The 14974-nt window shown below is 54.1% G+C and overlaps 1 protein-coding gene across 11 annotated transcripts in view; it reads left to right on the top strand.

Annotated features, from left to right (window-relative positions):
* The window catches only part of AGAP1 (ArfGAP with GTPase domain, ankyrin repeat and PH domain 1), a 415084-nt gene that overhangs the window by 338031 nt on the left and 62079 nt on the right, over positions 1-14974 (top strand). For 5 of the 11 annotated variants that reach the window (XM_016158954.2, XM_036236700.1, XM_036236698.1 and 2 more), the window contains one exon: positions 10868-10945. The exons of the other annotated variants lie outside the window; for them this stretch is intronic. In XM_016158954.2, coding sequence (XP_016014440.2) covers positions 10868-10945 — 78 coding nt within the window. The remainder of the gene's footprint in view (positions 1-10867; positions 10946-14974) is intronic. 11 annotated transcript variants of the gene reach the window in all.

The raw sequence follows: 14974 nt of genomic DNA, 5'->3' as shown, positions 1-14974 counted from the left end.
TCCAGGCTAACAGAAATCTGAAAAGCTCAAAGGCCACTCCAGTGGAAGGTTCCGGGCCGGCCTCGAAGTTCTAGCAGCTCCTCCTGGTGGAACGCCTCTCTTCCACCCTTCCATCCTCCCTTCCCCTCTCCCCCGTGTGCGCGTTTCACCATAAGCTGCTTCTCTTCCTGGTTCTACGACCCAAGAGACGTGAAAAGGTCGAGTTAACAAATGGCGTCCCCAGCGCCGCCCGCACGAGGACGCCCCGAGCGTTTCTCGGGGGGAAAGAATTCCGCCTGTTTCTCTCGAGGGTGGATTCCCGGCCTGTGGGGGTGGAGCTCCCGCGTCCCCCGTCGGAGCCCCGCCCCCCCTCAGTGGCCGGCTCTCCTAAGACTCCTGCCCTTCCCCAGAAGGGACAGAAATCCGTTCCGCGCGCCAGGTCGTTCCATGAGCGTTTCTCTCGTCGCGTCGCCGTGTTTAAAGCTCCGCTCTGCCGTCCGTGGCGGGCGGGCGGGAGACCCCAGCCCTTCCCTGCGCCGCCCCCCGCATTTCGCTAACCGGAAAGGGCTCAGGCGGGCAGCAGCGCTGAGCGGACGCTTGCTCACGAGCGGAGGGTCCGCGTAGCGCTTCGATAGCGCCTCCCTCCCTCGCGCCGTCGATGCTGACGGCGTCCCCTCGGCTGCGTGTCCCTCGCGCGGCCTCGACGCCACGCAGTCGGGGGGGGTGGTGCAGAGGCCCAGGCGTGACGTCCCTCTCGCTGCGCCGGCTGCTTGGCTCCGCGTCCCGGCTCCTGGGCGGAGGCGACGCTCGCGTGCAGACGGGGGCCACGGCGCGGCCCCACGCCCCCTCCCCGCCACCCGCACCCTGCCAGGCGGGGCGGCGCCGATGCCCGAGCCGCTCTTTCATCCACCCCCCCCACCCCACCCCACCCCCCCCACCCCGCTTCGCTGCGCGTGTGGCACCCGCCTGCTCTTCACCCGACCGCGCTCCTGGCACGTCCGGGTCGCACAGACGCTCACCACTCTGGTCCAATGTGGTCACCGACCCCCCGAGACCCAAAGCCCCCCGCAACCAGGCCTCCTGCGAAGGGCGCAGTTCGCTGCTGTCCTGATGCTTTTTCTTGGCAGCTCGCACGTCCTGCACCCTCAAAACTGTCACTATTCCCACCCCCAAGACTTGGAAAATACATAAGTAATGAAAGAACACCCCACAAACCGCACCTTTCATTCTGCTTCACGTGCCGCACCCACGAAGGTGGAGGTCGGAGACCTTAAAACCGTCAGGCCGTGAGCTTGGGGCTCGCGAGGGAAAAATCAGCATAGGGTTTCTTCCCCTTGCTGTGGCTTCGGGGGGTCGCACGTAGGAAGCGGACTGTGGTGGGAGCAGCCACTGGCACCTCGTGTCTTGTGCCCAAGTGACATGTATCTATTTCGGACATTTTTTTTCTGGATGGACCAGTGATTGCAAACTTGTTTTTCGCATATACCATTATCACAGGTCCTCTCTGTTTTAAAAGGAAAAAAAAAAAAAAGATGCTGATTTCGTCTCCTGACTCAGCACTCGAGAGACCCGCGGTCACCCCCGACTTCAGACCTTTTCAGAGTCGGTGAATCACCGCAGGAACGTGTCAGGGAATTTCACGAAGCCAGCTTAGCATGCCTCTCATCTTCCAGTTTATTCAGCTCTGCCACTTTTATTAAAAAGATGATTGTGTTGTGCCGATGAGAAGCTGAGGTCTCAATTCGACATGAGCGCCTGTATTTTTTTCCTCAATGGGCCGAAGCTCATGTTCTTCTAATCATTAAAAGCTAATCCTATAAGGTAGCTGGAAAATTGTTCAAACGTGGTGCATTTTGGTTAAATATACCTTTAGTCCACTAAAAGAAGAAAAAAGTAAATAATTTCAAGGTCAATTTTAATTGAAGCACAGGGAGAGAGCGCGGCGCCCTGAAGAACCGCCGCGGGTAACTTACTGCCTCAGAGAGTGTTAGTTAAACACACTCTGGGGCTCCTCCTCACAGCCGTGAACTCAGTGCCACATCGCTCGGCCCAGCCGCCAGCTGGGGCAGCATCCATGTCACTGAGGATTTCTGTCACACCTATGGCATGGACTATACTGTCTATGCCACACCGAGATTTCAAATTGTCCTTAATTTATAAAAGTCGATTTAATGGATAGAGTAAGTGGCGTATTGTGGGAAGATCGTAGTTCTCCCTGCATATTTTTCAAGCTACACGACATCGTTTTCATTTGGTAGTGTTACTCCTGGCATTTTATTCTAAGGAAACAAAACGATTGGGGGTGGGGGGAGTCCTATTCCCACCCAAAGATGCTCAAATAGTATTTTAATAGACATTTTTTAGAAAAGTTTAAGACTCAGAGAAAAATTAGGAGCTTACAGATAACTTCTGTATATCCCTCCTTCTCATACACACACACACACACACACACAAGCAAAATTTCCCCTATTATTTACATCTTTTATTAGTGTGGAATATTTCTTATAACTGCTAACCAGTATTGCCACATTGTTATTAACTGAAGTCTGCACCTTATTTGGACGTTGTTAGTTTTTACCTAATGCCCGCCCCCTGATCTGTATGGGACACCCCGGGACATTTAGTTGTCACGTCCCTTGGGCTCCTCTCGGCCGAAGCGTTTTCTCACCTTCCTTGTTTTTGATGACCTTGACGATTTTGAGGAGTACCGGTCAGGTGTCCTGTAGGACGCCCCTCTGCTGGAACGTGTCTGACGCTTTCCTCGGGGTTTTTCTGGGGTTATGGGTTTTTGAGGGGAAGGCCGCAGAGATGAGCTGCCATTTCCATCACATCACGTCAGGGGTCCACAGTATCAACCTGACCTACGGCTGTCGACGTTGACCTTGGTCACCTGACTTGCTGCTGTGCTCTCCGGTTTCTCCTCTAACAAGTTACTCCCTGCCCCCTACACTGTCCCCCCCTCCCAGGGAGGGAGTCTGTGCATAGCCCCCACTATGGAGTGGGGCGTTGCGGTCCCCTCCCTTACGGTGGGGTACTTGTAACCTGGAATTCTTCATGGAGGATTTGTTTCTTCTCCCCATTTACTAATTTCTTCAATCATTTTCTTATATCAGGGCAGACTCTAAGGTTTGCGTTTTATACTGAAGGTGATAACCCAGTGCTCCTTTGTGTATTTTCGTGTTCACGTTGTTTCAGCTGCAGCCACTGGGAGCTCTTTGAGGTGGCTCCTGTCCTACCCTTTCTGGCACCATAAGATGCTCCCGACTCATTCCGTACATTTCCTGTCCAGTCCTAGAATCAGCCAGTTCACCGGGGATCCCTGGTTCTTTTTAATCAACAGCAGACTTAGAAACCAAGATCTGGGGGGCCAGGTGTACATGTTGCTCTTGGGGTGTCCTTGCTTCTCGGCCCCTCAGCAGACATAGCGAAGAAAATGTAGGGGTGTATACAAACACGTGTAGGTACACATCTGTAAATGTTTCTATAAATATAAATGTGTAACCAACTGTATCTGCATTAAGTTAGAACATAGTATTTTTCATGCATAGTTGGAAATAACGTTTAACAGCAAGGGATGGCTGCAGCTATTACATGCTAACTGCGATGCAACTGTCCAAAGGGATGGTTTTGACAAAAGTGACGATGTTGTAACTAACACCTTACCTTCAGAAGCAGCACAGGTCTCTGCCAGAGCTGGACTTGTAAGTGTGATAATTATGTTTGTCTATGGACAAGGACTTTACAAGGAAAATGGAAAGCATAGTTAAACTGGTCATGGCTTATTTATAATGTTAAACTAATGTGAAATTAAGTTTGCTTTTGCAACAGTATTCCAATAGTCTTCCAACGTGTTCTTGATGCTGAGCAACATTAGTGTATTTCAGGTTTTTTTTAAATGAAAGAAATGAGACGTCTGTTAAGTCATCGTGTCAGCCTGAGTAGTACTTTGCCAGTCCCTCCTCGGATGATAATGGCCTCATTTGATCATTGACAGTCACCAAAGAACATGCTAAAAAGTTGTCCCATTGTACTCAAAGCAATTTTATGGGCAAGAATCTGTTTATGTTTAAAGGAATGTATTTCCATAATAGCAAGAACCAAAAGTTTAGAATTCTTCACTTTTTTCCCACTCTGATCTTTGTATTTTATTCACTAAATAAATTCACGTATCTTCCGGCGGCCGTGGCATCTCCAGCCACACACCAGACTACTGTCGGGGACTTGCGGTCGAGTCCTCCTTAAATGCAAAAGGTTATAAATGTTTTTCTGGACGATATCGTCACGAGTCTTCTCAGCTTCGGATGGCGACTTATCAGGGGGACGGGACTGACTGGATGACCCTGGCGCGTACCGTTTCGCTCGGGCGGTGGTGGGGACTCGGCTACAAAGATGGCAGATCAAATGCGGTGTCTGCCGCCGCTGCGGCCGGCGGTCCAGTGATCACAGCCCCTCAATTACAGCCCCGCGAGGGGCACGAGCAGCAGCCATTGGATAATTGCGCCTTTGATTAGTTGCTTGAGCTGGCCCTTGCCTTTGAAATGTGAGAGCCCAATTTGGAGTTTTATTAAAAAATTTTTTTCTAGAATTGTTGAGGATTTTGTGTTTACAAAAAAAAAAAAAAAAAAAAAAATTCTACAAAAGCTTGCCATGTATTCCGGTGGAAAAGATTGAGAAGAAATAAGAGAAGACAGAAAAGGGGGGAAAGAGACGGGTGTTTCCCATTATCACTCATTTCTGTCTCGGCCTGAGGTGGCTGCGGGCCACCAGCCTCGCCCCCGCCCCCCACTCGACAGAGCAGCGAGAGGCCCTGGGAGAGGGGTCGCCGGAGGGGGCAGGGGCAGGCGGCCTACACCGCCCGCAGACGCTGCCCCGGGATGCCCGCGCGGACGCGCGTGCGCGAGCCCCCGGGAAGGCGCGGCTCCCACCCGCCCTTCAGCTCGGGGAAGCGGGTTCGGACTTCGCTTTTTCTTCAGTGAGAATTTAGTTTGCATTTCATTTCTGCTTTGAATGCCAGCTGTCCGCCACTATACCGCGCAGTGATTAGGGAACAGAGAACAGTGTTCTCTGCAGAATTGGGCGTAAAAAAAAAAAAAAAAAAAAAAAAGGCATCCCCAGATCCGGTCTGCTGCACGAGCAGTCTCTGTTCTCACCCTCATCCTGCACCAAGAGAATGAGGCCAAGAGGCCAAAGAGCCACCCCCCCCCGCCATAAATGAATGAATGAATGAATGAATGAATGAAGCGTTCTCTTCTCAAAATGAACACCTACTCCATGAAGGCGTGGGGAGATGTATGAGAACGTGCCAAACTAAAAATCTGCACATTACACATTTACCACGAAGCCTACGTTCAGCTCACCCTGGGGTCGGAACGAAACACTCGATTAATTCTGGGCGCAGTGGAACCCAGGCTCGTCTCTCAGTAGGTTTCTGGTCGGAGGGAAGACCAGCCCTCTCCCCTAACTGGAACGTCTGGTTTCATGGCGCATCTTGGCGTTTGGGCTCAGTTTTTATTTTCGCTGTCTTCTGAGGTTAATGGTGCTGTGCGCGCTGGCGCCGGCCGGCTCTGCAGAAGCCCTCGGCACGTCTCAGATCGGAAGAGCTTTAAAAGAAGTCGCCAACATGGAAACTGTATTTGCTGTAAAGAAAGCCATTGTGAGTTATTGGAAACTGAATTAAAATTCTATAATTAAGGGTCGATTGCTTATTGCAGAGTTTTATTTAGTTAGCTGTTTTATCTTCTGAGTTCTATGGCTTCAAATTACGAGCAGGACACTAACTAGTCTTGCTGGAAACTGCTAACGACGAAGTTATTTTGCTTCCTAAACGTATGTCCTATATTTGCTTGGCCTCAGGGTTTTTTCTTTTTTTTTTTTAATCCTCTCAAAGGCCCTTTTAATGGACGTTTCAACATGACTACTTCTCTGTGTGGTGGCCTCTGGGAAGCCACCATTATGTCAAGCCCCTTCACAGCTAAAGTAGTGAGTTCACATAGGGTAAGAATCTTCGGGGTTGAATCTTATGAAAAAAAATCCACCACCTTTTTGTAAGAGAACAGAACACTTGCACGGTCTTGTTGAGCAAACGAACGTTCAAATGGCCAGCACAAAGGAAACCTCCCATCCCTCACCTCACAGTGAAATCGCCACCAACAAAAGATCCCGGGGGCCTCGGGCGCACTAAGCTGGAAGTGGCGCAGAATCCCAGCGGGGTCCGCGCCCGCCGGCGGCTGTCCCCGGGGCTTGGTCTTTGCACGGGGCGTCCTGGCGCCTCGGTCCGCCCGGAGTGCCCTGCGGGGCAGAGGCGCCCCTCTCTGCACAAGCGGCATCGATACCCGCGGCATCTTTAAACACCCGCATCCGACGTGGACGAGGAGTGGTGCCATCGGAGCCGGTCATGCTGCGTCTCGAGCGGAGAGGGTCGTGTTTCGTCGAGAGGAGCGCGGGGCGGGCACACCGTCCTCACCCTCCCTCCGCGTGGGGAGGAAGAGCCTGCTGACTCGGAGGCCGCCCCGCGCCTCGTGTGCGGTTCACGCCGGGGTGCGATTCACGCACACGCGAGCGGCCGGCGGGGCATGGACACACCGCCTCCGGCTGCATCGCGGTAATCAGCGGTCCGAGGAATGGTTATCTGCTCATCAAGGAGCGCGGACAGGGGGAGACCAGCGGTGACATTAATGTAACGCGCGGCCTCCCATACAACAGCGGAGAGTGTGGGGTAAAGCCCCGCCCGCGCGAGATGCCGCAGACTCAGGAGTGTTTGCCGTTCCGCTTAGGAGCTAAGCAGAAGAGTCTCGGGTCGGAAATCCGCGGTCTGCGGCTAGGGCTCAGACAGTCACGTGCTGTAGTGAGGAGAAAAGTTTTTTGCTTGGAGAAACAAAGTAACAGATTTTCCTGGAAAATGAAATTCTACGTCCCTTGTAATTATCGCATGAACCCACGTGAAAAGCTGTGGCTTCCACAAATAAGGTCACGTGCAGTAACGGGGCCCTCAGCACGCAGTGACCCAACTGCTCCTCCTCAGCACCAAGCCACGGTCCACACGCCTCCCCTCGCCCTCGGTCTCTGAAAAGATGGCCACCGCGGGTCACGCGGGGTCGAATGTATCCTGCCACCCTCATGTGGTCACCCGGACACAAAAGTCACCGTTCGTGACTCCCAGACACCTCAGGAACGTTCCGTGAAGTTTCTTCTCTAGATGTATGACTCGGTGGGCAGCAGTTGAGACCTGGATGAGCTGGGTGGCGGCCGCCCCACCTGCCAGGGTGGCGACCCGGAACCGGAAATCAGTCGTGAAATGGGGACCCTCAGCAGGGCTGCTCTTAGGGAAGGGCCCTCGGCCTCCCAGGGTCCCGTGCTCGTCCCCTGGTCAGCGTGAGTGCTCCGGGATCAGAGGCCGCACAGTCCCCACGCCTCGCTCTCTGTGCTTCGATGACGGCCCTGTAAACGCCGTTGACGGACAGGGACCGTCGGCGGGCGTGGACAGGACGGCCCTGCGCTGGTTTTAAGGGCGAATGAACAGCACCGTCGTGTTCACGTGGCAGTGAAGTTTGTCTTCTGACAGTGTGGGGCTGGGTCTCTGTCCTGTCTCAGCCTGCCTTTTGCAGAGTTTGGAGCCTTTTAATCCTTAGAAAGTACACGCCAGCCAGAACAATGGTGAGTTCATGGCCCTCCAGATCTCGAATTCTCGGCCGCTGGCCGGTGCCGCTCCTCGCCGCGACATTCTCGCCGCAGTCTGGTGGCTCCCCCGAGCTCACCGTCCACGTTCTGGCGCCCGCGGGGAGAGAATGCCGTCCTGCCGATGGTCCTTTTTCCCCGGGCCCGCCGGCTTTTCTGCCGACCCAGATTGGGGCTCAGAACGTTCCATTTAATTTGCAGGCCGAAGCGAGAAGAGATGAAGCTCACGGTGCACATTCGGGCTGACAGTTAGTTTCCTCTAGATCTGAAAGGACGTGTGGTGGGGCTTTATGTCCATTGTGACGCGCATTTGTGTTCGCCCGCATTTGAGGCAGCGCTGAGACATTGTGCCTCTGAAACAGCCATCCGAGGCGCTACGAGTGACACCTGTGGACAGGGCGGCCACAGCTCGTCCCGTCAACAGAGAGCAGGACGGCAGACGCTCACAGTGCCCCCTCCACCGCCATTCCATCCAGTGACAGGTGGGAAAGAATCCTGACGTTAAAATGGTTCTGTGAGAAATAACGTTTCCGGCAACATGAAAATAAGCTAGCCCACGTTCAAATGGAAGAAACTGTATTCCTAAAATTTTTTATTTATTTATTTTTTTTGGTAACGTTGATTAACAAAATCCATAACAATAATTTTTCAACTAAATGTCTTAATCAAAATAAAGAGTATCCAGCAGATGTTTGGTCCGCATGACGGCCTCAAGAATCACTGCCCCTTGCAGAGGCCTGAGAGGGAAGGGATGGAGCCCACGCGAGGTCCCAGGCCTGTCGTGGTGGGTGGGACCAGCCGGCCCGCCCGCAGCCTCCGCCACCGTCCTCACGTCCCATATGAGCAAATCCAGGCAGCTGCATCACGCATAACCCGAGATTTTATAGGTGACAGTATGATTGTATTTTCTTGTCGAAGCTTCTAAACAAGTGGACTTGGAGCCATCAGTGCCCCAGGAGACAGAGGCGACCTGGACCTTGGTCTCCACCAGGGAGATCCATCTGCCTCAGGAGGAGAAAAAGGCATGACATTTTACACGTTAAAATTGATTATTTCATCAATAGGTTAATAGAAAACCAGGCTGAAGCGAGTTCACTTCCCGCTTATACAGCCCCATGGTAATGGGAGACCAGAGTTTGAAAAATGCAAGGCAGAAAGCAGGCGAAAAAGAGGTTTTATGCACTGGAGCTCCGAACCCCCACCCCCTTCCAAAGGGGTCTAGAGCCTGCCTATTTATATGTAAATGTTTTTGGAAAGAGGTAAGTTTTACAGGAGGAGCCGGCCTCTTTGTGGCTGGGCTGCTGCTTCGGAACCTGTGAGATGTGGGCCAGCATGCCAGGGCTTCCGCTCACACTTAGTTCTGTGAAAGCGCTCGCACACCCGAGGTGCCTGGCAATTACTCACGTCCGGAGTGAACATCTGAAAACTGGCCAGTTGTGGTCCCTGTCCCTAAAACATGACGTGTGCACCAGTGGGCGCCCGAAGCCCCCTGCCCCAGGCATGCTCTCCCCTGCGACAAGAACCATACCGATAGCTAAGATGCCCAGAGGAGGCAGCGCTGAGGGGCACAGCTCAGACCCGCCCACCGGAGACGGGCCGCGGCCACCAACCTCCAGTTAGTTTAGAAGTCCCGTTTCTTATTCGATGGTGTATTGTTTTCAGGCTACGAAGTCGCTCTTAGGTGTTCAGTTATTAAAAAAAAAAAAAAAAAAAACTTGTCTCCAGCCAGGTGACGGCTGAACCACAGCCACTTCTTCCCCTCGTCGTCGGTCTAAAATCCGCGTCCAGATCGTAGCATGCCATCCCGGGTCTCAGAAACGCATTTGCTCCCTTAATTGTCCCTATTGTGTGCATGTGTTGTATATCGGCACCGCAAAGACATCCAGTGTGCCCCGAAGTATTTGAGGTTACTTCAGGCACATAGCTGCTCTTGGAGGCCAGGTTGTCACCCCAGGTCGGTATGTGGCTCTGGACCCTCGGCGGCCTAAGTCGGGAGTGGGTCAGGGCGAGGGAGCTGGCCGCTGGCCTGGGCAGGCCTGGTCTCTGTGCTTCGGCCCGGCCTCCCACTGTGAGCCTCTGATGCGCCCGTGGACATGCCAACACCTGCCTTCCCCAGGTGAGCGCTGCTTACCTCCATCAATCAAACGGTTGTCCAAAGAGAGCCTGATGGGAGGTTTGACAAGTCTCCCTCTGGCCGTGGAAGCCGAGGGAGGCAGGATCCAGCAGTGGCCCTTCTGCAGGCACCATTAGTGGCCGCCACTGACCACGCGGACATGCACGATGGTGACGTGCGGCCGGCCTCGCCTTGCAGCCCCTGGCTCTGTGGCTGGTCTTAGCTACATGTGCCTGGAGACTTGCTCCACGAGAGCCACCTCAGCACAGGTGTGCGCACTCCCGAGTGGGGGGAGGGGCTGATGAGGCGAGACCATCACCCAGCCAGTGACTGCATAGAGCATGCAGGTGGCCGTGCACCGCCGAGTTCTCTGGGTTCTGCCCTTGACGGCCAAACCCAGGGTTCCTCCCTCTGTGGGGAACTCGCTGTTTGCCTTTTCCCCGGGCGCTTTGTCCAGTGCGCCGAGCGCTATGGGAGGCGTGTGCTCTCTGGAGTCCTCGGAGCTCTGTCCAGAGACCCCAAAAGCCGGCTAGGGAAGTGCCTCTGTCTCTGGAGCACAGCCAGATGGTGGCAGCTTTGCTGGAGGAGGTGACGTGTTGGGGGTTCAGGGTGGAGGGCGGTCTTCACTCTTCTCACAGCTCGGGGTGCTAGCACCTCCCTCCTGCAGCGCTCGCGGAAGCGCTAAAGGCCAGGGTCTCTCAATTTGACATCCTGCCAGTATTCTGCCAAATCAAAGGGCCAATGGCTGTTGGCATCCTGGCCCCTTCAGAAGATGCCACCAGCCTCCAAGGAAGGGGCCAGCTTTGCACAGTCTGGAGTGGCCACGTGGGGACAGGGACGGGATGCATGGGCTTCCTCACCTGGGCACCTGTTCGCTTTGGCGCAAGCCCGACGCTGCCCGGCAGCCTCCGCGCCCCGCCCCCGAGTGCCCCTGCGCGCCCCGCGGCAAGGCCGCCTGCGCCCGCCGCCCCTCGGGAACAGGTGGAGTGACGTCACGTGCTACTTTGACATTTCTTTTCTCCGCTTTTCATTTGTTTTCTTCTCCTTTTTTTGTTTTCTCTCTTTTCCCCCCTTCCCCCCTTTTCTGCTCTCGGGATGCAGCCAAACGCAAAGCATGGAAACTAAACCGTGTTGGTAGCCTGCGAAATATATACAGCAGCAGCAGCGCCAACACCGAAGGTAACGCCCCGCCCCCGCCCCGCCCCGCGCGGACGCCGCCGCCCGCCGCGGTCCTTCCATCCTTCTGTTTGTGTGTTTTATTTTACCATTCATGTTCCTTTCAGCTTACTTAAATTTTGACCTTTCCCTTCAGTCGTAGGGTAGCGATGTTTAAATTACTTCAGAAACCTATTTTCTCTTTTTTTTTATCCCCCCCTCCTCTGTACATGCGGGCACCCAGTGTAATATTTCCCAAGTTATTACAGTTTTTAAAAGTGTTAGCATCAGGTGTAATGATCTGTAGCCAAATGCAATAGCGTGCCGTGACATTTAAGTAGCAGTCTTAATTTGTTTTGTGGCAGCATTCCTTTTAATGCTCTCTGCAGCTCTAATCCAGAGGCGGCCAGGCCGGGGTCATTTGCATGGGCTGCCGTGGCTCGTGGATTCAGTATATTGTTGTGTTTCTAAAGGTCGCCCCGTGCCAGAGTTCACAAATCGACTCGCGCTGCCTCCGTCACTGGAGACAGCCGTCATTGCTTCTGTATAATGGCAGATTGGATTTTTTTTCCCCCCACCTTCATTTGAACAACATAATTATAAATTGCCTTTTTTTTTTTTTTATGATTACAAATGTCAAGGGTCAGAATTATTTTGGTGCCGGGCAAAGGAAAACCGCCACCATCAGCCCGAGCCCTTGTAAAGGGGGCCGGCGAACGGTGCGTGCGATGCAAAATAGGTCACAACCCAGCGATCGCGGTATAATAGGGGGACATTTTTTTTCACTTAAGTGCAAGCCAAATGGGTCAAGTAATCGCGAGCTCGTGCCCTAAGACTAATTGACTTATTTGGGGATGATTATAACTGTAATATTTTTCTTAATGTCACTGTTTTCTGGGCTGTTGATTTTAGCTATTGCCAAGCAGTGGCATTAAATCTCGTGTAAATTTTAAATTGCACAGTAATATTGTAAACAAGTCCCTCTGTCCCCATCCCAGTCATTAACCTTTGCTGATTTATATCACCGTCCTCTTTTTTCCTTCCTTTCACAATTACTCCTGTCTCGCTGCTGAAAGCCTTGCTCTTGGCCAGGAGAAAAAAAAAAGAATGAATCTGGAAAACAAAACTGCGTTTTTATGATGCGTTGTTAAAGACCTATTTTTTAATCACAATTTTTTTTCAGCCCTCAAGGGGAAATTGTTGTCTGTTAAGGTAGCAGTGGAACTCGACCCCATGGTATCTTCTTTCAAAGCATTCATTCTTGAAAGACAAAATAAGAGAGAAGAATGATAGAATTTTAGAAACGGTCACATTCAGTATCATTCTTGTTGTGTTTTGAAGGGTGTTAGATGCTCATTTGCTGTTTTTTAACGTTAGTTTCTCAACTTGAGCCACGTGTCATTTCTCTTCACTGTGACTTGATCAAATATGTTTTTCTTTTGTGTCTACATTTGTCACAACAAATTTGTCTATTGGCTTACGGCCTTCCAAAGACTGACGTATGACGTCTGGTTTTGCACAAGGCCGGGGGGCAGTAAGGCAGATGGTTCCCCCCGAGACTTGCTGGCGGGGCCCTCCCGGAGGCACTGGTGGGCCGAAGCTCACCACAGGTGTGACTTTGCAGAAGTGGGAACTTCTCAGCCTTGACGGATCAGGTAACCCGCAGGGTCTGTTCTGCCCAGGATTCCGGGGCGGGTGGCGGGTGGCGCAGGCCATGTGTGCCGCTGTCTGAAATCTGTAAATACCAGGCGACACGGCACACGCCTGTCCGTGTCCGATGCCAGCAGCTGCCACTGGCAGTCCTGCACACGTCGGAGTAAATGACAGCAAAGCCGGTTCCTCCTCACGTTTCCTCTCGTTTCTGTTCGGTGTTCAGTTCCATTTATGAATCTTCAGTTACGCGACAGGATCGTTCTTCATTTACGTTGGGTTTCTGCCGAGATTAATCTGTGTACGCGCACGCGCTCATTTCACACGGCTTTTAATGGTACATTACTGAAATACATAGTCACGCAAAATGAGTGACCGGAGTGCCTTTGCGATCTCCTGTCTTTCGATGTATGACGTCGTCACGTGTTCTGTCTGTAAACTGCTGCTTTACAAAAGTCCGAATCCCGAGCGTTCCAACTTCTGTGGGAACCCGAGGCCTCGAATGTCCCACCTAACGTGCCCGTCTTCACAGTGGTTCGCTGGCACCACTGCAAAGGGACCCACGTGGGTCAGGGGGACCCACGAGACAGCAGAACACAGTGGACGCCAGAGTTTCTGCGGAGGGGGTTGGAACCCGAGTTCAAGGAGCGAGGGGTGGGGAGTTGGAACCCGAGTTCGAGGAACGAGGGGTGGGGGGTTGGAACCCGAGTTCGAGGAGCGAGGGGTGGGGGGTTGGAACCCGAGTTCGAGGAGCGAGGGGTGGGCGCCCGCCGGCTGCCGGGCCGCCCCAGCAGCCCGCTCGCTCGTCGCTGGCCTACAGCACAGCTGGGGGGCCTGCGCCCCCCTGTCCAGATCTGGAGCGTGCAGCTCCGACCCTGTGGGACTCTCCTGGGCACTCAGGTGGGTGCGAGATGGGCGGACCGCACTTGGAACCCCGTGGTCTTGCCGCAAAGCCCCTTTCCCCGTGTGGCCCTTCGGCCCCAGCCCCTGGACCACAGAGGCACTCAGGCCCCTTGGCACCCTGCCTGCTCGGTGTCATGTCACAGCGGGAAACTGGGGTTTAGACAAGTCAAGCGATTTTCTGCAGGACCAGCAGCTAGCACGTTCGGGCGACGGGACATGCCCGGCCATCTCAACGCCGGACCCCCTCCCGGGTCCCCAGTGCGGGGACAGGAGGCGTGGACGAGAACAAGCGAATCAGGACTGTTTAGGAAAACAGACGTGCAGGAGTAGAACACAAACAAAAGCATGCTCTCTTTGCTTTTTTCTGTCCATTCAGGCTAATTATCTCCGATACCGAGATGGAGACCTGACTTGTATGGATTACGTTGCACTGATTTCTAAATCTGTTACTTGATGACAATTCAGTTCTTCCCCAAGGTTGGCGATACCTAAATTCCTGCCGCAAAAATACAACTTAAATTTTCTCATTAAAGCCTGTGAAGTGGGGCGGAAGGCCTGTTTGTGGTGGGCTTCCCTGAGACGTGGCTGCCCCAGTCCAGGGAGAAGCCAGCCCCACAGCAGGTGCCAGGCTGGGCTGGGCGAGGGGGCTCAGCGCCTGGGTGAACACCTCTCTGAGAAAGAGCCAGGAGAACCAGCAGGAGGGCGGGCACCGTGGGGAAGGGGTTCCCCCCGCCATGGGATCCTGTGCGGGTGCCGTCCCCAGCAGCCGTGGGGTCATGTGGAGCCCCCGGGCCTGTCCTCAGGCCTCGCCTCCCCCCGCACACCTGGACAGGCCGACGCGCATCCGCTGCGAGTCGGGCGAACAGACAGGCTGTGGGTGGCTGAGCCCCCTGTTGATCTTACGGAAGAAACCACTGCCGTGCATCTGTGAAGCAGAAATGGGAAAAGGGAAGGTGAAATGGGGGACGAGGGGCGTCTCTCGGGGTGTCAGGTCACCCACAGCGTTGGAGCTAGACAGGCCGCATCGCATTCCAGATGGCGTGGGCATCTCCGTCGCCAGATGCAGCGTCTGCCTGCGGGCCCGATTCAGCCCTGTCCACAGGGACCCGTTCCTGCGGGTCTGGAGCTTGCCCCAGAGACAGGTCTGTGAAGCCTCCGTCTGGGGCGCCTCCCCGGCCTCTGGGGCTCCAAGCAGGCCGTGCCATGGACAACCACGGGTCTCTCGGAGGACACACATGGCAATGTGGCCACATGGCTCGGACCGAGCCAGCGCCGCCCCCTGCCGCCTCTGGGTAGCTCCACCTAGCGGGCGAGACCCGTCATCCCTGCAGCATCTGAATGCAGCCCCCCGCCTCAGAGGCGCCAGCAGCCCCCCACACGCAGGCGGGGTGCCTCCTCACTCCGCATCACACCACGCACGTGCAGCCGGACTGACTGGACCGGACACTCTGCAAACCCGTGTTTGTGACAGGCCTCGTGGACAGCGGTTTGGTCCAGTTC

Source organism: Rousettus aegyptiacus, unplaced genomic scaffold, assembly GCF_014176215.1.
Source record: "Rousettus aegyptiacus isolate mRouAeg1 unplaced genomic scaffold, mRouAeg1.p scaffold_m13_p_2, whole genome shotgun sequence".
Taxonomy (NCBI): Eukaryota; Metazoa; Chordata; class Mammalia; order Chiroptera; family Pteropodidae; genus Rousettus; species Rousettus aegyptiacus.
Note: the sequence above shows the minus strand (reverse complement) of the source record. Positions and strands in the feature narration are given on the sequence as shown.